This window comes from Pipistrellus kuhlii, unplaced genomic scaffold (assembly GCF_014108245.1).
Source record: "Pipistrellus kuhlii isolate mPipKuh1 unplaced genomic scaffold, mPipKuh1.p scaffold_m20_p_1, whole genome shotgun sequence".
NCBI lineage: Eukaryota > Metazoa > Chordata > Mammalia > Chiroptera > Vespertilionidae > Pipistrellus > Pipistrellus kuhlii.
Window position 1 is genome coordinate 191,369,475 of NW_023425404.1, and position 23,202 is coordinate 191,392,676.

The 23,202-nt window shown below is 36.8% G+C and overlaps 1 protein-coding gene across 33 annotated transcripts in view; it reads left to right on the top strand.

Moving 5' to 3' along the window:
* The window catches only part of LOC118708384 (ligand-dependent nuclear receptor corepressor-like protein), a 119,640-nt gene that overhangs the window by 65,097 nt on the left and 31,341 nt on the right, over positions 1 to 23,202 (top strand). For 30 of the 33 annotated variants that reach the window (XR_006740177.1, XM_036419761.2, XM_036419747.2 and 27 more), the window contains 2 exons: positions 20,684 to 20,935; positions 22,685 to 22,775. Coding sequence is in view for 32 of the 33 variants with exons in the window: in XM_036419761.2 (XP_036275654.1) it covers positions 20,684 to 20,935; positions 22,685 to 22,775 (343 nt within the window). In the remaining variant the exon portion in view is untranslated. Of the gene's footprint in view, positions 1 to 20,683; positions 20,936 to 22,546; positions 22,587 to 22,684; positions 22,776 to 23,202 lie in introns of those variants that run through there. The other 3 variants (XM_036419917.2, XM_036419926.2, XM_045573799.1) reach the window with 2 other exon arrangements.

Below are 23,202 nucleotides of genomic sequence, written 5' to 3' on the forward strand. Positions count from 1 at the left end.
AGTTTATTTTTAAAATTTCACTTTTTATAGAAATAGCTGTTTGTTAAATATACTCTAACACATATGCTTTCCTTTTTTATTTAATATAATATAGTTAAAGTTGTTTTAAAGTATTACCTATTCTTTGTTACTTTGGAGCCCCAGTGGCTGATGAATTCTTAATGTCATTTACTGAGATACAACAAGTCTAGGACTCTAGCAAAGGGTGTAAAATGTGATAAATTAGTTTTATAAATTATCTCACTATTTTTAGCTTGCATATAATTATGCAATCTCAGCTACAGTTTACTTTTTGTTATTAGCTTATTACATTATATCCGTAGTCTGTACAGATGGTTTTATAAAGTTTATTTATTGATTAGAATTCACTGATTTGTTAGTACTAAGTAGCAACCATGTCTTTCATTTTTATGTGTGTCTTTTTCTCCTTAAAGTGTTTTGAGTCAAGTCTTATAAAATGTTTATATTTTCTGTAGAACGGCAAAGCATAAGCTTTGTCATTGAACAAATATGGACTCAAATCATGTCCCATCATATATTAGATAAGATTCTGACAAACTGTTTACCCTTTTTGTGACTTAACAAAAAGTTAAGTTTGCTCATATAGAGAAGATGCATTATACTCTGTTGTCTATAGTTACCCATCAAAAAAAAAGTTTTATTAAAACAAGATACTAGATTTCAGTGTTTTAATCATTGATAGATATACTGTGTTCTTTAGTAGCTTCTGGTGGAAAAAAGAATATGGGCTACAGAGTCAAAACTAGATGTGTTGCTAGTTTTTTGTTTGTTTTTTTAATTAAATGGCTGTTATGTTGATCAGGTTACTGAGCGATATATCACTGTGAAGATTAATATAATGTAAATGAAACATTAGCTTAGTGCCATATTTCTAATAGGCTCATTCTTTGGTTTGTGTTCTGAGTGTTGTGATATATTGTAATTTACATGGCCAAGGTAACAAGGATATACATATTATACTTTGTAGTTACTGAATTAAGTTTGAAAAATAAGGTTTAGAAGGTACTGTCAATGACAAACCTCGTCCAAATATATGTTGTGCCTTAAAATATGTGGTTCATAATAAGAATATCTATGTAATCTATACTAATAATAGCCTAGGTGGTGTCATGCCCTCATGTCATCACAAGATGGCTGTGTGCCCAGTGGAGGTGGGGCCTCGTGACTGCTCCAGAGGGTGAGGCCTGGGGGTCCCGAGGCTCTGCGCAGCGTGGAGAAGGCTAGTCCTGGTGGAGGAGGCAGGTTGTGTCAGGGGAGGGTGGTTGTTGGTGATCAGGCCGATAGAGGAGAGCAGTTGGGGGCAATCAGGCCGGCAGGGGAGCATTTAGGTGTCAGGCCATCAGGGGAGTTATAGGAGGCAATCAGGCTGGCAGGCAGAAGCGTTAGGGGCAATTAGGCAAGTGAGCAGTTAGGAGCCAGCAGACCCGGATTGTGAGAGGGATGTACAAAGGGTCCCAGATTGGAGAAGGTGCAGGCCGGGCTGAGGTACACTGCCTCTCCCTGCATGAATTTTGTGCATTGGGTCTCTAGTTTATATATAATATACATATTTTAAGGTACATTATCAATTTTGTAATTGATGAATGTTCAACAAGATTTGAAGAACTACTCTGAAGATTTTAGAGACTGACTAATTCTTCAGAGTCCAGAATGGGTGAGCTGATTTACAAAGAATATTTAATTGCTAAAGGTCTAATAGGAAAAGTTGTAGTCACAGGAGTTGACTAATACAGTGGTTGGTCATGGCTTTACAGAGACAAAAAGCATGGGGAGCAAGAAGGGTGGGGAGGGGCAAAATGATTTAGGTCTAAAAGAGAATATCTTCCATATATAATAGATAAATAGTTACATTAAGCTGTGGTAGGTCATGGCTTTTATTAAAACCTTAAGTGGGCTGTAAGAAATGAAACATGGAAGTATAACTGGGGTGCAGCAAGAGTTTTCTTTTATAATAATTGTATGAGTTCTTATGATAATGTAATTCTATCTCCCTAACCATCAGCCCTTCCCCCCCCAAAAAAAAAAAACAGTTCTAAAATGTTATAAAGGCAGAGATCCTATAGTTCTGTGTTCTCTTTGTTTCTTTCACCTAGTCAGTTGATTATTAAAGCTCATTCCTCAGTTTATCTTTCTGCCCATTACTGTAGCAATTAGATTCTAAATGGTTTTGTAATGCCCAGAGAACAGTACATTTAAACCCTATAGTAGTTCATGGTAGTTTTTATCAAACTTGTTTTGAATAGATTTTTTAACATTATTTGGGTTTTACTCTATTGTATTAGATTTTCTTTGGTAGGGAGTCTCCTTTTAACACTTTTACTTTGTTTTCCAATTATACCCAAGAATGCCCTAGCTTTAGCAGATCTAAATGCTTGTCTGGAGACACTGGTATCGCTCTGAGTGCCACACTGGTTACAGTGGGTATGTTCTACAAGTGGGTGTGTTCTACAAACACTTGTGCCCTGCCAGCCATAATTCCCCACAGTATCCTCTGGACCAATACTTCTAAGCTCTGTTGAAGAAGGCTGTGGTATAAGAAAGGCTTTATCTAACAAATACTTTGTTGGGTCAGAGATTGATCCTTCTTAATAGCAAGTGTCATAGCCACTGAGGAGGCATAAAAAAAGCCTGTCATGGGAAATGTTTCAGCATTCCACATTCTCGTCAAATTTTTACTATAACCCAGACTATTGTATAGAGAAATAAATATGAGCATTTAGATAGTGTATCTAGAGTAACTTGACTGACTGCATCTCTGTAAGAGGAAAATGGTTCACCCCTCCTATTTAGTATCCTCTTAGATTATTTCCTATCTCTAGGGTGGTAGTTAGGCCAGATGAAAGACTTGTGTCATTATTATTCATCTGTTCTGACCCTGGCTTGTATGACAGAATATATTGTAAAAGTAGATTGTATAAAAAATAGAAGCTGGATGAAGCAGATTGGAAATAGGATGTCTGGTATATAGAATGATCATTGTATTGGCAGTCTGTGGTAGTGATTCCTAATGGGGATACATTTTTATAAATTAGTCTAAATACAGTTGTGATTTCTTTTTCTGAAAATTGTCAGAAACTTGCTTAACATACTGTTCACTGTCTGACTTCTCATTCTACTTCACAGTGGAAAGAAATGAAGTGGTGGGTATACTATTTTATCGTGGAAGTTTAAAAATAGCATTCCATTTTGCTGCTATAATTTCCAACATACTGTTTTGTCAAGTTTTTCTTTCTTTTTAATTTTACTTCCTAGTTCAGGGGTTCTAACCTAGGATACTTCCCAACAAATTCATGTATAAGCTTTTCTTAGGTCCATGAAATTAAATGAGGGAGAAATGATACCTTTATTTTCATTAAACTTAGCTGAAATTTAACATTTTCTTCAAATATAAATATTGACAACAAGCAATAGTAACATTAGTAATACCTGGTCTAGCAGTAAATAATCAGATATTTTCATGTGATATTATATCTTAAGTTTTACTTACATTCTCACTACTTTGAAATTATGGCACATAGTAAACTTATACTCTACTAGATTTTATATATTTTTTAATATATTTTATTGATTTTTTTACAGAGAGGAAGGGAGAGAGATAGAGATAGTTAGAAACCGATGGGAGAGAGTCATCAATCAGCTGCCTCTTGCACGCCCTCTACTGGGGATGTACTTGTAACCAAGGTAAATGCCCTTGATGGGAATCGAACTCGGGACCCTTCCGTCTGCAGGCTGACGCTCTATCCACTGAGCCAAACCGGTTTGGGCTAGATTTTATATTTTAATTATTAAGAAAATTAATAAAGCACATAAGAAAAAAAAAGCACATATCCCTGTATCTCAATTAAAAATATTTTTTTACAATTATATTTTAATATACTTGGGCGTTGTTCCTAATCCTATAGATTTGAGTATTCAAAACATGATTCTGGGGAGCTCATAGTTTTCTCCACACTATCAAAGGAGCCATTTCAAAAACAGGGGTAGGAATCCTATCCACCTCCTTTACTGTTTGGTCTTCGTGCTCTCCCCAGAATATTATACCTGAAGGACTGTGTCCTTAGAATTTATATACACATATACATGTATATTTATGTACATATACCATATTTTTCGGACCATAAGACGCACCGGACCATAAGACGCACCAGTTTTTAGAGAAGGGAAATGAAGGAAAAAAAAGATTCTGAAACAAATAGTGTCCTAAAATATTTTATGTGCATTAAAACCCAACATCACAGTCATAAACACATCTAATCAACCCTGTAAAGTAAACAGCAGCATTTAGAACCATTTTAGAGCCGGGCAAGCACACAGAGACCACACAGAGCTGGGCAAGTAAAAAAACTTTTTTTTTAAAGTATATGTGTAGGCTATATTTGGACCATAAGATGCAGGGACTTTTTCCCCCCACTTCTGGGGGGGAAAAAGTGCGTCTTATGGTCCGAAAAATACGGTATGCATTCTCCTCCCTCCCATCTCATTCCCTCTTTTGGCTTCAACATTTAACCTCTCTCCAAGTTCTAGACATCTCCATATATATGTTGGGGGAGGAATTTTAAATAAGTTCAATGAGTCTACGCTAAACCTATCTTACTTTTAAATATATTCTTTTTCCTCCTGTGTTTCTTATTAGTCAGTGCCATTGACACCTTTGCACTCACAGAGGACTAAAGTACAAGAATCATTTTTTATCTGAAAGGAATTATTAATAAGTCACCAGAGATTATTAATAAAGCTGTTATAAACGTTCTGATACTTTTTTGGATATTGTTTTTTTTATTTTTAAGAAAACCCATTGGACATAGTGTCAATGTATATTTAAAATATATTAGAAACTGCCAAAACTCATTAGTAATGCATGAGAGTTCATTTTCCTATCAGCAACTACTGTTACCAATTTTTGTTAGTAGCTAATTATATTATGTTTGAAATGCTATCTCATTTTGCTTTAAATAGTATTTCCCTGGTAACATATATTGAGAGTTTTTTCAGATTCTTATAGGTGATTTCTATATTTTTTAAAGAATCTGTTCAAGCCCTGACCAGTTTGGCTCAGTGGATAGAGTATCAGCCTGCTGACTGGGGGTTCCCGGGTTCAGTTCCAGTCAAGGGCACATGTCTGGGTTGTAAGCTCAAACCCCAGTGGGGGGCATGCAGGAGGCAGCCAATCCATGATTCTCTCTCATCATTGATGTTTCTGTCCCTCTCTCTCCCTTCCTCTGTGAAATCAATAAAAATATTTAAAAAAATAAAATCTGTTCAAATCATTTGCCCATTTTAAATCATTTATTATTTTTCACTTACAGCTGACATACAATATTATATTAGTTTATGATGTACACTCCAATATTAGACATTATATAACTTGCTGTGTGATCATCTTTATAAGTCTCATACCCATCTGATACTATACATAGTTATTGGAGCACTAGAGGCCTGGTGCACAAATTCATGCACTGTTGGGGTCCCTTGGCCTGGCTGGCGATCAGGGTGAAGGGGGCCCATCAGGGCCAGCCAACCTTGGGGGAGGGACCATGGGAGTTTGGCCAGTCACAGGAGGATGACTGTGGGAGTGCACTGACCACCAGGAGGCAGCTCCTACATTGAGCATCTGCTCTCTGATGGTCAGAATATTATGCTGTGGTAAAAAAAAAAAAAAAAGGAGTTCTTACCATTTGCAATAGCGAGGATGGAACTGGCGAGCATTATGCTAAGTTAAATAGGCCAGGCAGAGAAAGAAACATATCACATGATCTCATTTGTGGAATATAATGAATAACATAAACTAATGAACAAAAACAGATCCAGAGGCAGAGAAGCATCTATCAGACCGTCAAACCTCAGAGGGAAGGTGGGAGCGAGGGTAAAGAGGGAGAGATCAACCAAACGACTTGTATGCATGCATATAGGCCTAACCAATGGACACAGACAACAGGGGGTGAGGACATGAGTGGGGGCAATGGGGAGTAATGGCAGAATAAGGACACATATGTAATAACTTAATAAAGAAAAAATTTTTAAAGAATATTCCTGCAGTCTTTCATTGCATTTCTGTTGTTCCACAACTATAGTTAAACTATGTTCCAAAAATTTATTAATTTGTTTGGAACTCTGAATAGTATTTTTTTATTGGAAATAAATGTTAAATAGTAATTCAGGAGTGTACAGAAGTCTAAAATGGCAATCAAAGGTTAATGTACTTGTTTATATTACTAACTTAATTTGCTTTTTGAAAATTGAAGTCTAAATTTGGAAAAGTAAAAATACATTTTACTTTTCCCCCCCTACTTCTTTGATTCCTTCTTCTACCTTTTTCTCTTCTATTCCCACCAAAGTTGCAGTATATAGTGTTTGATTTTCATTAATGGTAAAGTACAGAAAATCTGAATAACTGTATAATAGCATCACTTTATTTTTTTTTGTAACTTCTTTTTTCTTATTTTCTTTTTTAATTTAATAAAAAAAAATATTGTTCAGATTATTACAATTGTTTCTCCTTTTCTCCCCCCTCCTTTTCCTCTACCTGGTTCCCACCCCACTTACTAGCCTTACCTCCCCCATCCCCTTTCCTCATCCATAGGTGTACAACTTTTGTCCAGTCTCTTCCCACACCCCCCACATTCTCTTTCTATGCCCTTGATTCTATTATATTTACCAGTTTATTCTGTTCATCTGATTTTTAATTCACTTTATTTTTAGATTCACTTGTTGATAGATATGTATTTGTTGTTCATAATTTTTATCTTTTCTTTTTTCTTCTTCTTTCTCTCCTAAATACTTTTCAGCATTTCATATAATACTGGTTGGGTGGTGATGAACTCCTTTAGCTTTTTCTTACTTGTGAAGCTCTTTATCCTTCAATTCTGAATGATAACTTTGCTATGTAGAGTAATCTTGGCTGTCAGTTCTTGCTATTCATCACTTTGAATATTTCTTGCCACTCCTGATTGGCCTGCATAGTTTCTGATGAGAAATCAGCTGACAATCATATGGGTGCTCCCTTGTAGGTAACTGTTTTTCTCTTGCTGTTTTTAATATTCTCTCTTTGTCTTTTGCTCTTGGCATTTTAATTATGATGTGTCTTGATGTGGTCCTCTTTGGATTTCTTTTGTTTGGGATTCTGTGCACTTCCTGGACTTGTAAGTCTATTTCACCAGGTGAGGGTGAAAGTCATTATTTCTTCAATTGAAATTTGCTCGCTCTCTTCTTCTGACACCGCCATAATTCTGATGTTGGTATGCTTGAAATTGTCCCAGAGGTTTCTTACACTATCTTCAACTTTTTGGATTCTTTTTTCTTTTTGCTTTCCTGGTTGAGTGTTTTTTGCTTCTTTGTATTTCAGATCTTTGACTTGATTCTTGCATTCATCTAGTCTGCTGTTGGATCTCTGTATATTATTTTTTATTTCAGTCAGTGTATGTTTTAATTTCTAGTTGGTCCTTTTTCATATCCTCGAGGATCTCATTATAACGGCCTTTTCTAGGAAGTTCTTGAAAAACCTTATCACCATGGTTTTGAACTCTTTATCCAATCATTTGTTTTCCTCCATTTCTTTCTTTTGTGACCTGTTTCTCTGTCTCCACATTTTCGCTGCTTCTTGAGTTGGTAGGGTGGCTTTATGTGGTAGGTGTCCTATACGGCCCAGTGGGTCAGCCTCCCAGTTATCTGAGGTGGACACTCTTGGTACACCCCTTTGTGGACTGTGTGTACAGCCTTGTTTTAGTTAAGTCTTGATTGTTGTTGGTGTCACTGGGAGGAATTGATCTCCAGGCCAATTGACTGTGAGGACCCGCTGTGTCTGTAATGGCAGAACTGCTATTCTGGAGACACTCTTATGGGGCAGGACTTGTTTCAGTGGGGCTTTTGAGCTCACTGAGTCTATCTCTTGAATGTGTCACTTATGGATGTGAGTAGTTGAAATCTGGTGTCATCTCACACTGACCACTAGATACACTAGCCTCTGAATCTCCAATTGAGTGCAGGTCAGCTACTGTCTGAGGCCAACCAGCAGGAGCTACAGTGAGATCTACAGTTTTCTCCTCTTTGCTTAGTGTTTGGAGGTTTTGGACTGTCTGACCAGAGCTGTGGTTTGTTAGGTTAATCTGTGATAAGGCATGCCGTTTATATGCAAAAGCCGCTGCATGGTACTGGGGTAAGTTTGTAGATTGTGCGGGGTGTGATCTCAGGTAGTCACTAGACTAGGGTGTGGCAAACCGCGATGGCTGCCAGTCAGCCATCTTTGTTTCCAGGTCCCTGTATCTCGCTCCCCAGCACAGTAAACAATGATTATTGGGTGCACCTCTGCAAGAAAGCCGCCCTCACTTTCCAACCCGATGTCAAACAGTCCAGCTTCTTCCCGTAGGAGTTTGGGTCCCCAAGGTCTCCCCAGAAACTGGAATTCAGAGTAATCAGGAGCTTGTCTTCCATCTGGTTGAAAGAAGCAGTACACCCAGACACCTTTCACTCAGCCAGCTTTCCCGTGATACTGAGTGACAGATGTTTTGTCTTTTAGTTGTAGTTTTGAAACTATTGTGCAAGGCAGCAGTTTAGGTGTTTACCTATGCCGCCATCTTGGTTTCTCAATAGTATCACTTTCAAGGGAAATAAATTAAGAATATGGGGAAAGAGATAATTTTTGTAAGTCTAGGCTATCTCATTTGATCTCTATAAAACTGCATATTTGCTTTGTCAATCTAAAAATTAGTGGGTAAATAAGCAGTGGTTGCTTGGTGGGAATGTTTTTACCCTCTGCTTTTTAGAAAGTTAATACTTTTTCTCTCCTAGCTTGAAGATAAAAGAATTTTGTAATGCCCTGATGTCACATTTAGTGAATGCTTTTAGCCTGTGAAGAAAGACAATTTACTAATGAGATACTTGCTCACTAGTAGTCAAGAAGTGTCAGATGGATGTGTTATGTAGTTATCAAAATATGAGTTAGGATTAGTTTTTAAATAGTTTCATAGTGCACCTTTTTTATTTACTAGAGGCCTGGTGCATGAATTCATGCACAGGTGGGGTCCCTCAGCCTGGCCAGTGATTGAGGCCTATTTGGGGGCTGGCCAGCTAGGGGGATGAGCCACAGGAGGTTGGCTAGCCAGCCCCTGGTTGGGGCCTATTGGGAGGGGGGGCACGGGGGGGGGGGCGGCGGCCGGTAGGGGGGAGGCGTGGCCATGGGAGGTTGGCCAGCTGGCTCCCCTGATTGGGGCTGATTTTGGGGGCAACCAACCAGGGGGGGCTGTGGGAGGTTGGTCGGCTGCTCCCTCCCCTCGAATGGGGCTGAATGGGGGGCTGGCTGGCTGGCTGGCGGGGAAGGCCACAGAAGGTTGGCTGTGGGAGTGCACTGACCATCAGAGGGCAGCACCTGCATTGAGCGTCAGCCCCCTGGTGGTCAGTGCATGTCATAATGACTGGTCAACTAGTCATGTCCATCATTCCAGTCATTCAGTCAAAATGATCACTTAGGCATATATATATATATATATATATATATATATATATATATATATACACACACACACACACACACACACACACACACACACACACACATATACATACACACACACTAGAGGTCTGGTGCACAAAATTCGTCCACAGGGGTGGTGTCCCTCAGCCCAGCCTGCACCCCCTCCAATATGGGACCCCTCGAGGGTTTAGGCCCAACTGAGATTGGGCCTAAACTAGCAGTCAGACATCCCTCACAATTCAGGACTGCTGGCTCCCAATCACTAGCCTGCCTGCCTTCCTGATTCCCCCTAACCACTTCTACCTGCCTGCCTGGTCACTTCCTAACCACTCCCCTGCCAGACTGTTCGATGCCTAACTGCAGCCCTGCCAGCCGGATTGCCCCTAACCGTCTTCCCCTGCCAGCCTGGTCCCTCTCAACTGCCTTCCCCTGCTGGCCATCTTGTGTCCACATAGGGGGCAGTCATCTTTGACCACATGGGGGCACCATCTTGTTGGTTGGAATGATGGTTAATTTGCATATTACCCTTTAATGAGATAAGATTAAATAGGATAGAGGCCTGGTGCACAGGTGGGGGCCAGCTGGTTTGCCCTGAAGGGTGTCCTGGATCAGGTTGGAGTTTCCCTTGAAGTGTGGGGCTGCCTGGGCAAGGGGCCTGTGGTGGTTTTCAGGCCAGCCACCAGCAACCCAAGCAGAGGTCCTGGTATCTGGGATTTATTTATCTTCTGTAATTGAAACTTTGTAGCCTTGAGCAGAGCCAAGCCTCCTGCTTGCTCTGTGGCTGCAGTCATTTTTGTTGGGATCTATTTATCTTCTATAATTGAAACTTTATAGCCTTGAGCAGAGGCCTGGGCCCACCAGGGCAGGCAGAAAGCTTGGCTTCCTCCATTACCATGGGCAACCTAAGCCTCTTGCTCTCTCTGTGACCCTAGCCATCTTAATTTGCATACATGCTCCTGATTGGCTGGTGGGCGTGGCTTGTGGATATACGGTAAATTTGCATATTACTTTTTTATTAGATAGCATAGATAATATAGAATTACTCTGGCAATGTAATTCTTCAGATCTGCTTTCCTAGAGTTCCATGCTTATTTACCATCTTCTATAATTATATAATTTGCATCTAAATTTAGTCTGTAACACATCATTTTTTTTTCAAAAGTGGCGATAATAATATTTTTAATAACTCAATACAGTCTCAAAGCATGTATCAAGATCAAAACTAGTCTTTATGAATAGTACAATACCATCTTGTAATTTCTTATTCTAAAGGGTCTCTGGTGCCATCTACTGAACAGTTTTCAAAGAAAGAAAAGTATATGAAATCAGATGAATTTTTCACTTAATCCAGTTATATTTTGTTTTTTAGATTAATAGATATTATTTTTTAGAGCACTTTTAGATTTACAGAAAAATGGAGCAGAAAGTGTGGAAAATTCATTTTCTCCCCCCCCCCCCCATGTTCCCTGTTATTAACAATCTTTCATTAGTGTGTTGCATTTCTTTTTAAAATAAATTTTTGGGGTGACATTGGTTAACATGAACATACAGGTTTCAGTATAATTTACAGATCCTGACTATGTTACAGGATCTGTATAGTATACCGTGTTCCCACTACCCAAAGTCAAATCTCCCATCACCATATATTCGAGCTCTCTCCTTTCCCCTACATTTCTTACAGTTGATTAATTACTATTGATACATTATTATTAAATGTAGTTTATACTTTACCTTAAGTTCACCCTGTATCTTGTACACACTGAGTTTGGCTTGATGTACAATTTCATATATCCACCATTACAGTGTCATACACAATAGTTTCACTGCCTTAAAAATTTCCTCTACTTCACCTATTTGTTCCTTCATCCCTTGCCCCAACCTGTGTCAAACACTGATATTACTGTATCCATGGTTTTGCTTTTTTCCAAAATGTTATATATTATATACTTGGTATGCTACAGTATGTAGCCTTTTTTAGGTTCCTTTTTTTCCCCTTTGTGTGTCTTGATAGCTCATATCGTTTCAATACTGAATGCTATGTATATACCACAGTTTATCCATTCACCTATTAAAGGACATTTTGTTTTTTTCTAATTTTAGCAATTATAAATATTTACTAGTTTATGTGTAGCTATATTTTCAATTCATTTGCATAAATACCTTAAGGGTACAATTCCTGGGTCCTATGATAAGACTATTGAGCTTTGTAAGAAACTGCCATATTATCTTCCATGGTGGCTGTACCATTTCACATTCCCACAAGCAATGAAAGAGAATTCTTATTGCTCCCCATCTTTGTCAGAATTTGTTGTTGTCAATGTTTTGGATTTTAGCCATTCTAAATAGGTGTGTAGTGATATCTCAGTATTGTTTTAATTTTCAGTTCCTTAATGACAAACGATATTGAGCACTTTTTCATATGCTTGTTATCTGCATGTTTCTTTGGGTGAGTTACTTGTTCAGATTTTCACATTTATAACCCATTTGTATTGGATTATTCATTTTCTCATTGTTGATTTTAAGAGTTTTTTGTGTATTTTTGACTTAAGATTCCTTTATCAGATTATGAAAATATTTTTTCAGTATGTGGCTTACATTTTCATTCTTTTAATAGTCTTTCACAGACCAGAAATTCTTAAATTATAATGTAGTCTTAATCAGTATTTTTAATGCATTATGTTTTGTTTTCTAAAAAGTCATTGTCAAACTTAAGGTCACCAAGATTTTCTCCTGTGTTATCTTCTATTGACTTTATAGTTGTACTTTTCATTTAGGTATATTACCTATTTTGAGTAAATTTTTGTGAAAGATGTATTATCATGCTGATAACACAGAACATGGAAAAATTGTGTGTGGCATTTATAAGATTTGCCTGCCATAAGATTCTATAATCAGTGACACTAAAGTCACAATGACCACACTTAATGCCTAAATAGCAATCCCTACTAAATGAAGGAAAAGTTTATATTTGAAATACACTAGGGATAGGAAAGTAGAAAATAGATAAAGAAAACTTCCCAAAATAAGGAAGTTTTCAAAAACCAGACACTGAGTGGTTTTATTTGTTGAACTAACATTGTATTCTTTATATTGCTGGATTCTGTTTGATAGTATTTTGTTTAGACTTCTTTTTATTTATTCATAATGGAAATTTTTTATTTGGTTGGGTAGTTTTCTTTTCATGCATTTTGTGTGTGTGTGTGTGTGTGTGTGTGTGTGTGTGTGTGTTTCTTGTGTGTGGGTTTTTTGTTTTGTCTTTTTTTAATATCAGGTTACTTATTGGTCTCATAGAATAAGTTGGGAAGTGTTTCCTTAGAGTTTTTGAAGAATCAGTGTCAGTTCTTCATTAAGTCTAATTGTATACACCAGTTAATCTGTCTGTCCCTGGGCTTTTCGTTGTGGCAAGTTTTTGGTTATTGATCCAAGCACTTGTTACAGGGTTGCAGGGGAGAGAAAGAGAGAGAAACATCAATGATGAGAGAGAATCATTGATCAGCTGCATCCAGCACACCCCCTATTGGGGATTGAGCATGCAATCTGAACATGTACCCTGATTAGAAATCGAGCCATGACCTCCTGGTTCATAGGTTGACACTCAGCCATTGAGCAGTGCTGGCCGGGCTACATTTTATATTCCTTCTTGAATTAGTTTGGTTTGTCTTCCTAAGAATTTTGCCATTTCATCTAGAAGAATTAATTAGTTAATATATTTTAATGGTATTTATCTTTTGCTTTTCTTTAATGATAATGGTGATGTATTTTCCTTCATAATTTTCACAATTTAAATCTTCTCTAGTTTTTTTTTTGTTTGTTTGTTTTTTCTGATAGTTTAAAGTTCTATAAATTTTCAATATTTTCAAAGAATCATCTTTTGGTTTTATTGATCTTCTCTATTTCCATTCTCTATTTTTTCCCCCTAACTTTATATTTCTTTATACTTGTTTTGGGTTTAGTTTTTAATTCATTTTCTCATAGATTGAAAGGTTAGGTTATTGGGTCATTAAATTTGAAAAAAAAAATTAACTATGTTTTTACAGCTAAATTGTCTTCCAAGCACTGCCTTATTAGCTGTATCTCATATCTTTTAGTATGTAGTGTTTTCCTGTTCATTCTACTTATTTTACATCAGGCTTATATTTAACACTCTCCCCAAAGTCCACTGTCTAGTTTTAAAGCAACATGTACATTTTAGGTTTTAATACAGTAACATCCCACCAATGTATACCATAATGTTGTTTTTATTTTACTATTTAACAAATTACCTCCAAAATTTAGCAGTTTAAAATAGCAAATATTATCTCACATTTTCTCTGAGCAAGAAATCTGAGAGAGACTCAGCTGGATGTTTCTGGTACAGTTTTTTATTTGGCAGTAATAAAGGGGTCAGATAGGTTTGCAATCGTATGGCATTTGATTGTTCGGGAGTACTTTGTTTCACTTTCATTCATATGGCTCAAGAATGTCAAACTTTTTTTAATCGTTATTGTTCAGATTATTACAGTTGTTCTTTTTTCCCCCTTAACTCCCCTCCACCCGTTTCCACCGACCTCATGCTCTTCCCCCCCCCCCCACTGTCCTCATTAATAGGTGTATGATTTTTATCCAGTCTCTTCCCACACCCCCACACCCTTTTTCCCCCAAGGATTGTCAATTCACTCCCTCTCTATGTCCCTGATTCTGTTATATTCACCAGGTTATTCTGTTAATCAGATTTTTTATTCACTTGATTTTTAGATTCACTTGTTGATAGATATGTCTATATTGTTCATAATTTTTATCTTGTTCTTCTTCTTCCTCTTTTTATAGAATACCTTTCAGCATTTCATATAATACTGGTGGTGATATACCGTATTTTTCGGACCATAAGACGCACTGTTTTCCCCCCAGAAGTGGGGGGGAAAAGTCCCTGCGTCTTATGGTCCAAATATAGCCTACACATATACTTTAAAAAAAAAAGTTTTTTTACTTGCCCAGCTCTGTGTGGTCTCTGTGTGCTTGCCCAGCTCTGTGTGCTTGCTGCAGCCACTGTCCATTCCTCCGTGCCCAGAGTGTCTGCCCCGCTCTGTAAACCCCGAGTGGTAGAGGAGTTCCCATGTATGGTAGTCAGCCTCCATGCCCTCGCTGCAGCCATATCTCCATGTCAGCCCAGGTGCGGTGTACGGTAACTGCATAATCCAAACCGTAATCATCGCCTGTACCCCTTGCTGGCCCGTACTCCGTGCCCGGAAGAATGCCGCGTCTATTCCCCCAATCATTCCTCTCCGCCCTCTGTTGCCATGCTTGACTACTGGGTAGGCATACTGTAGATCTCCGCCCACCAGTAAACTCCGCCCTCCGCTGGATGCCCTGATTGATAACGCCGCTACGTCAGAATTTCTCTTCATACTATTATACCGGTAACTGTCAAAATGTTTGTACTGCAACACACTTCATACCGGTATATTGTATGCAGAGACTTTCTGTAATACCAAACCAATAACATTTACCATAATGTAAAACACTCTCCAGCCTCTTCTCTCACCACTACAATGTGTAGATACCCATAAACTATGCAAAGAAAGCATAGAAAGTCTCTGCATGATTTATGGGTTTACACATTGTAGTGGTAACACTGACCTTTTTGTTTCAGAATCTTTTTTTCTTCATTTCCCTTCTCTAAAAACTGGTGTGTCTTATGGTCCGGTGTGTCTTATGGTCCGAAAAATACGGTACTCCTTTAGCTTTTTCTTATTTGTGAAGCTCTTTATCTGACCTTCAGTTCTGAATGATAGCTTTGCTGAGTAGAGTAATCTTGGTTGTAGGTTCTCGCTATTCATCACTTTGAATATTTCTTACCACTCTCATCTGGCCTGCATAGTTTCTGTTGAGAAATCAGCTGACAATCGTATGGGTGCTCCCTTGTAGGTAACTAACTGTTTCTCTCTTGCTGCTTTTAATATTCTCTTTTTGTCTTTTGCTTTTGGCATTTTAATTATGATGTGTCTTGGTGTGTTCCTCTTTGGATTCCTTTTGTTTGGGGTTCTGTGTGATTCCTGGATTTGTAAGTCTATTTCTTTCACCAGGTGGGGGAAGTTTTCTGTCACTATTTCTTCCAATAGGTTTTCAGTATCTTGCTCTCTTTGTCTTCTTCTGGCACCCCCATAATTCAGATTTTGGTACTCTTGAAGTTGTCCCAGAGGCTCCTTACACTATCTTCAACTTTTTGGATTCTTTTTTCTTTTTGCTTTCCCAGTTGAGTGTTTTTTGCTTCTTTGTATTTCAAATCTTTGACTTGATTATTGTGTTCCTCTAGTCTGCTGTTGGATCTCTATATAATATTTTTTATTTCAATCAGTGCTTAATTTCTAGTTTGTCCTTTTTCATATTCTCAAGGGTCTCACTAAATTTATCGGCCTTTTCTAGAAAATTCTTGAAAAACCTTATCACCGTGGTTTTGAACTCTCTATCTAGTCATTTGTTTTGCTTCATTTCTTTCATTTGTGACCTATTTCTTTGTCTCCGCATTTTGGTTGCTTCTCTGAGTTGATAAGAGTGTCTTTGTGTGCTAGGTGTCCTTTAGAGCCCAGTGGCTCAGCCTCCCCAGTTACCTGAGGTAGGCACTCTTGGTGCACCCCTTTGTGGGCTTTGTGCACAGTCTTGTTGTAGTTAAGCCTTGATTGTTGTCGGTATGTGTCACTGGGAGGAATTGCCCTCCAGGCCAGTTGGCTGTGTGGATCAGCTATGTCTACGATGGAAGAACTTCTGTGCTGGAGACAGCCTTATGAGGCAGGACTTGCTTCAGTGGGGCTTCGGTGTTCACTGAGTCTGCGCACTGAGTGTGTCCCTTATGGATCTGAGGAGTTGTTATCTGGATGGTCCTACTCTGACCCCTGGATACACTGGCTCTTGGATCTCCAAGGATGTGGTAATTTAGCCTCTGCCTGAGGCCACCCAGCAGGAGCTATGGAGAGATCTGCAGATTCCTCTTATTTGGGTTTTGGAGGTGCTCAAATGAGGCCCAGCTGTGAAGCAATTCAAGCTGCGGTGGGGCCTTAGGCCTTCTTTTGGATGTTCTGGGTCTCTCTGACTCAGCTGCAGTCTGTTAGATAAGTTTAGAATTCAAAGGACCAAGCCATTCATATGCAAAAGCCTCTGCACATAGCTTGGGTGGGGTGGAGTCTCAGGGCAGAGAAATCAGCAATGGCTTCCCATCAGCCCTGCCTTTAAGAGGCCCCTTGGTCTCAGTGTCCTGCGGTTATCACTGCAAGCACCTCTGAGAGAAAGACATCTTTGATTTTCGCCTGCTGCCAGATAATCCAGTTTCTCCCTGTATGAGTCTGGGTCCCCAGAGTCTAGCCCGGAACTGGAGTTCAGAGCAGTCGGGAACTTGTGTCTCCTTCCAGCTTGAAAAAGACAGCTGTGTACTCAATTGTTAGCCCTCTCTGTGCACACTCCTCTGTACCTCTGCACCTTCCACACCTCCTCTGAGTCTCAGTGTGTTTTTTCTCTTCCCTTACAGTTGTAGAATTTCCACTTAGCCAGCCTTCCTGAGGTTCTGGATGATGTCCGTTTTGTCTTTTAGTTGTAGTTTTAAAGTGGTTGTGCAAGGCAGCAAGTTCAGGTGTTTACCTATGCTGTCATCTTGAGTTCTCCAAGAACATCAAACTCTTATGAGCCTCACTATAGGGTTGCTTACAGTATGGCTTCCTCTAGAATAGGAAAGAGAGAGAGATGCAAGGATCAAGTAGGGGTGGGAATAGAGAAGAGGCAGCAAACATCAATATTCAGGAGTATCCAAGATAGAAACCATACACCTATATAACCTAATATCAGAAATGAGGTACATTTCTGTGCTATGCTATTAATCACACATACCACCCCTGATACAGTGTGGAAAGAACTACACAGCAGTAGGAAACTAAGGTGTAGAAATCATTGAGGACAAGCTTGATACTAGCTACCACAAAGAGCATGTTAAACTTTGAATTAGTTAAATTTCAGAAATGAAAAGATAGGATAAAAATAAGTTTTTTCTGTCTTTTTTAAAATATATTTTGTATTGATATAAGAGAGGAAGGGAAAGAGGGAAAGATAGAAACATCAATGATGAGGGAGAATCATTGATTGACTGCCTCCTGCACAACCTTTCCTGGGGATTTGAGCCCACAACTTGGACATGTACCCTGCCCAGGAATCAAATCATGACGTCTTCTATCTTCTTAAGGGCAGTTGACACCATTTCCAAGTGGCAGTGTTTTATCTTCTAGCCAAATATTTATTATTTGCCTGATCTTTCAAAACACTTGAGTTTAATCCCTGGCCTACATCTTTAATCAGCTTATTTGCTTTTTGTAATTATAAGCGTTTATATGTTTAATTCAGACGATTCTTTAGCTAATTAGCAGCTGATCAGCATTTTTATTGTCTCTTTTTTATCTTATTTTTTAATTTATCTTTTGCCAAGTCCTTTGGTTTCACACATAGACTTATTCCTCAATATAAAGGGACAAAATCTGAGTAGGTGAATTGAATAGAGTAGTGATATCTATTCTGCATTAAACTTGGCTCTAAACTCAATCATAAAGTATGTTTTTGCTCTTTTTTGGAAAATTTAATTATTTTAAATTTATAAGGTGATATTGGTCAATAAATTACAGAAGTTAACCAAAATACATTCAGTATCTCCTTTTAACACATAATGCAAAGTAAAATTAGGTTTGAAAAAGATGAAGATTGTTCACAGAAAACTTCAAAGATTCCTGGAGGTAATAATTGAGAAATGATATAAACTGGAATTCTTATGGGCAACATGAAACTTTTTTGTTTTGATAAATCACTTTATTTAGGTTATATGTGCTAATGGGCTGTACCAAAAAAATGGGCTTAGATATTATGTCCTCTCCCCCCCTCCCCCCCGCCGAGTTGATAATTTTATATTTGCCTTAATATTTTTACTTATTTGACATCTTATGATTTAAATAAAATATAATTGATTAGCTTGCATCTTTTTATCTTATTATTTCCACTATAATTAAACACTAATGTTTACCACACTATAAACATGTCAAGTATTTGATCTGCAATCTCATAGAACCTTAAAATATGCTATGAGCAAGTCCTATTATGATTTTCAAGGTTCTGTTATCATTTCCATTTTTGTGAACAAAGAAATTATAAAATGGAGGAGATAAGCTAAGTCTATTATTTCCAGTACCCCCAAACCAATACTGCCTCTCTTTCTTACTGGGTCAAAGAATAAATGTAAAGGTTAAAATAAGCCCACAGTCCCTTTTCTCAGATGTTTCTTCTGAATTTAAAATACTTTTTAAAGATGTAATATAATGGAAATGTTTATTATCATCTTCAGCCTGTTCAAAACAGCACCATATGATCAAATATATTTATATTTCTGCAAAGACCATAAATAGATTCATGCTATCATAGGTCCCTTTTGCTATCAAATATGGAATATATCGTAGTGGAGGTGTTTGTTGCCTCTTCTCACAAACACCAAGTTGTATGTTTTCAAGCCTTCTTGCATTGTAAAATCAGGGATCTGTAACAATAAATGCTAGTTAAAAGACTCTTCTTCACACGTCTTAGCCAAGTTCTCCAGCTAATATTGAACCCTCAAACCAAAGAGAGTTGACCCTTCTGTCTCAAACAGCCCTGGACCAGTGCAGACCTATTAGCACAATACCTATCGGCCTGGGTAAGAGTTGAGCCAGTGGCCATGGACAATGAGGGTTGTGAGGGGGCATATCTAGGGAGGGATTTGGGATAGGAATGGGGGGATAAGGACAATTATGTTAGACCATAATCAATAATAATAATAATAATAATAATAAATTTAAAAAAAAAAAAGAGTCGAGGCATTTAAGGAGCATTGAACTAGTCTCTCAAGAAGTCAGACCACTTCTGGAGCCTAACCAAGTATGATTACTCATCCTTTCCAATTTACCAGCCATTCTACTGTCAAAGGAACAGAGTAAATAAAAGCATTGGATTGAGGCCAGAAGTTATGTGAAAAGCCACCACCAACTTCTCCCCTCTCCCTCAATACCAAAACTTTATCACTATTATATGCTATGTTCATAACTGGCCTGTCCTTATTCTGTACCTCTCACTGTAAAATCATTCAACTGTTTTGACCTCTTGTACAAGTTTCAAGTAGAACTAAATATCAATTGCTGACCATTATAGTTGTAGCTGATCAATATGTTTGGGGATCAAGGATTAATTAAGGCACTTAATTATGATACTGCCATTTTTATAGGAGAATCTTAGTAGATATTTGCTGAAACATATAGGAGTGAAATATCATAATTATGAAATTTACTTTAGTAGTTCTGCAAACCAAAAACAGTTAAAAGAGAGTGAGTGTGGCAGAATACTAACAATTCTAGAATCTTGGTCGAGGCTGTCTGTGTGATTATACTGTTCTTTATTTTATTGTTTCTGATTTAAATTTCTAAATATAAAAATTTGAAGAAAGAAAAAAAATCCAGCCCTAACCAGCTTGGCTTAGTGAATAGACTGTCAGCCTGCGGATTGAAGGGTCCCAGGTTCGATTTCAGTCAAACGTACATGCTGAGGTTGTGGGCTCAATCCCCACAAGAGTGCATGCATGAGGCAGCCAATCAGTGATTCTCTCATCATTGATATTTTTCTCTCTCCCTTCCTCTCTGAAATCAATAAAAATATACTTAAAAAGAAAAAATCCTTGATGATGACGTTTAAAATGTATAGAAAATGCATATTTGACAGAATTGAAGAATTAAATGGTAATTAACAATCATGAAAGTTGAGATGTTTTCTTTAATAGTTAATGCATGCACTAGTATATTAAGTTAAAATTTGTTTGGCTATATATATAGTTTATATTCACATACTAAAGTGTTTTAATATCTAGTAGAACACATTTAAAACTCTAAAAATTAGACATAGTAATTCCTATGTCTTAATTTCTTACCTATATTTTAGTTTGTGAACAAAAATGTTATTTTGAAGAAATGGTTAAATGTGCCAAGTTAGAGGTTGATATCAAAATACTAATTAAATCTACATGGTTTCTTTTGCAAAGTCCTAGAAACCAATTACAGACTGACACTAAAAGACTTCTTTAATTGTTAATTAGTAATTAAAAATATGATAAGTTTAAATATGGGTATTTCGCATTTCAGTTTTTAATGCTTATTATACTTATTTCTTCTCTAGATCTTCCTCAGAACTGTGATCCTAACATTCCCCTAGTTGCTCAGGAATTAATGAAAAAGATGATACGTCAGTTTGCAATTGAGTATATTTCAAAAAGTGGTAAAATTCAAGAGAATAGAAATGGTTCAATTGGACCAAGTCTAATATGTAAAAGTATCCAAATGAATCAATCAGAAAACTCCCTTCAGGAAGAACAGGAAGGCCCCTTAGACCTCACTGTGAATCGAATGCAAGAACAAAATACTCAGCAAGGTAAGATTTTTTGTGTTTGTGTAATACGTAGTTTTATGTTTTAATATTCTTAACTATAAATAATGTTATATTTATAGATAAACTTTAGAAGTAATATTACTTGTGATTAGCCTATATAATATGGACTAGCAAGAAGTGCTAAATTTGAGCTTTTGTATTGCATTTGTTTTTATAAACAAAAGAATGTATACATTCTTTTGTTTATAAAAAAAGAAATTTGAGTTGCCCTCAGTCTCTTTTCACAATGAAGTATATGGTAAGAGAATCCTAAAAGGCAACTTAAAAGCAAAGTATACAAATAGATGTATATGATAAAATTTATTTTTTAGAATATTCAACTGAGAACATTTAGTAAACACTTCCTGTTCAATTTTTTACACTTAGTTGAAAAATAAAAAGAAATTGATTTATCTTCAATTGATGTAACTGGGGAAAAAGAAAAGGTAATATATGTGATAAATATAATGTAATCTTGTACTTCACTATATAGAGATCTGTTTTTCATAAGAGCCTGAATGATGAGAGCTATATTGGATTTATCTAATAGTTTATTGAAAGAAGAGCCATAATTTACAGAGGAAAGGGCGCAAGGGCCTTTTAAGTGCTTGTATGTAGAGGATGCCACCAAATAAGTGTTTGACTCAAAAAGATAGAACAAATAGCTTTTGTTAACACAAGTTAGGGAAATCATCGTCAATCCTTGAAGCCAGAATAATATCAGCTTACTCTTCTTTGTTTGTTTTTAAGGAGCCCTTATCCTCAATCTAAAATATGTTGGGTGGTGGTATATGTATGACTACCTCACTAGGTCCTATGCACCATGAGAATGGGGCTGCTCTCCAAATTCTTAAAATAGTGCTTTGCACATACCAAGCACTCAATAAAATTATTATTGAATTATACATAGTATGTTATGGGTGGGATATGTTATTTTTTTCATCTTTGTGTCTTGCTAGGGCACGTAAGTATTAAGTAGATTTATATGATAACAGTAAAACCCACTTGATTGTTTTTGAAAAACCCAGCAGTATTTTTGAGTATATTTTTAAGCATATTTTTTATAATGACTCCTTTCTTACAGTTTAAATTTTTAATTTTTAGCTGTCACTGAAGATATAGTAGTATTAGCAATATTATTTATTGGTGTGTTATACATTCTTATTTTATTTTTATTCCCCTTGATCCGAAGTTGTCCTATTAACAATATGTCTGAATCGTTGAAATCTTATTTATGTAAATTCACTATTATAATTGTCATAAAAATAATTATCTTTTAATAACAAATACTTGGGCACTGTTTTCCTAAAGTGTTATATTGTGATAAGTTATATCTCCATTCAGTCACATATATAACCATAGGCACTGACTCAATTGTTGTTCATTTCAGTTGTTTAAAACAGTAAAATTTTACACTGTAATTTCTAAAAACACAATGGTTATGCAGAGTCACAATTTACCTAAAGTATATGTTTCACATATTGTTAGTTATAATAGTGCTAATTTTTGTTCTTACTTATTATTATATTTTCTGTGCTCTCTTTTGTGCAATTGACATCATTTCTACTTTCCCAAAGCATCATCTGTGCAGCCTTGAATAGAAACAGTCATGGATGAGTAGTCAGATGGCTGTGCACTGTGAACAGTGGGAAAGGTGACCAAGGGTTAATTTTAAACAGGTTTTATATCATAGCCTGTTTGTTTTATTAATCTGTTACAAATATAAAGTTTTTTCTCTTGCAAAACTTGTAGGGGATGGAGTGTTAGATCTCTCTACAAAGAAAATCAGCATAAAATCTGAAGAGTCATCCATATGTGATCCTTCTGAAAATTCAATGGCTGGGTAAGCAATATCCAGGAAATATAACTTAATATTAATATAAAATTATCTCTTCAGAGAACTCGTAATGCTATTCTGAGTAGATTGACATATATAGTTTCCTCCAGAGGCTTTGTCACTCATAAGTGTTTGTCTCTCATACCTTCCATTTTGTCCTTCCTCTTTCTTTTTTCTTTCTGTTAAAGAAAAGTTATCAGAACAATCACCAAACTTTAGTTCATGTTACTAAAATGAACTACCAACTTAACCATAGAATACAAACTAAGAAGCAGGACAAGTAAAGAGAATTTTAATTCAGATTCAGGAGTCAAATTTAAGGGAAATATGTAATTTCACTATTTAATTTTTTAAAACAATACATTTTAAAAGTACTGTTCTTAATAATAATTATAGTTAGTTTATAGTGTTTGTGTGTTTTTCCATTATGCTT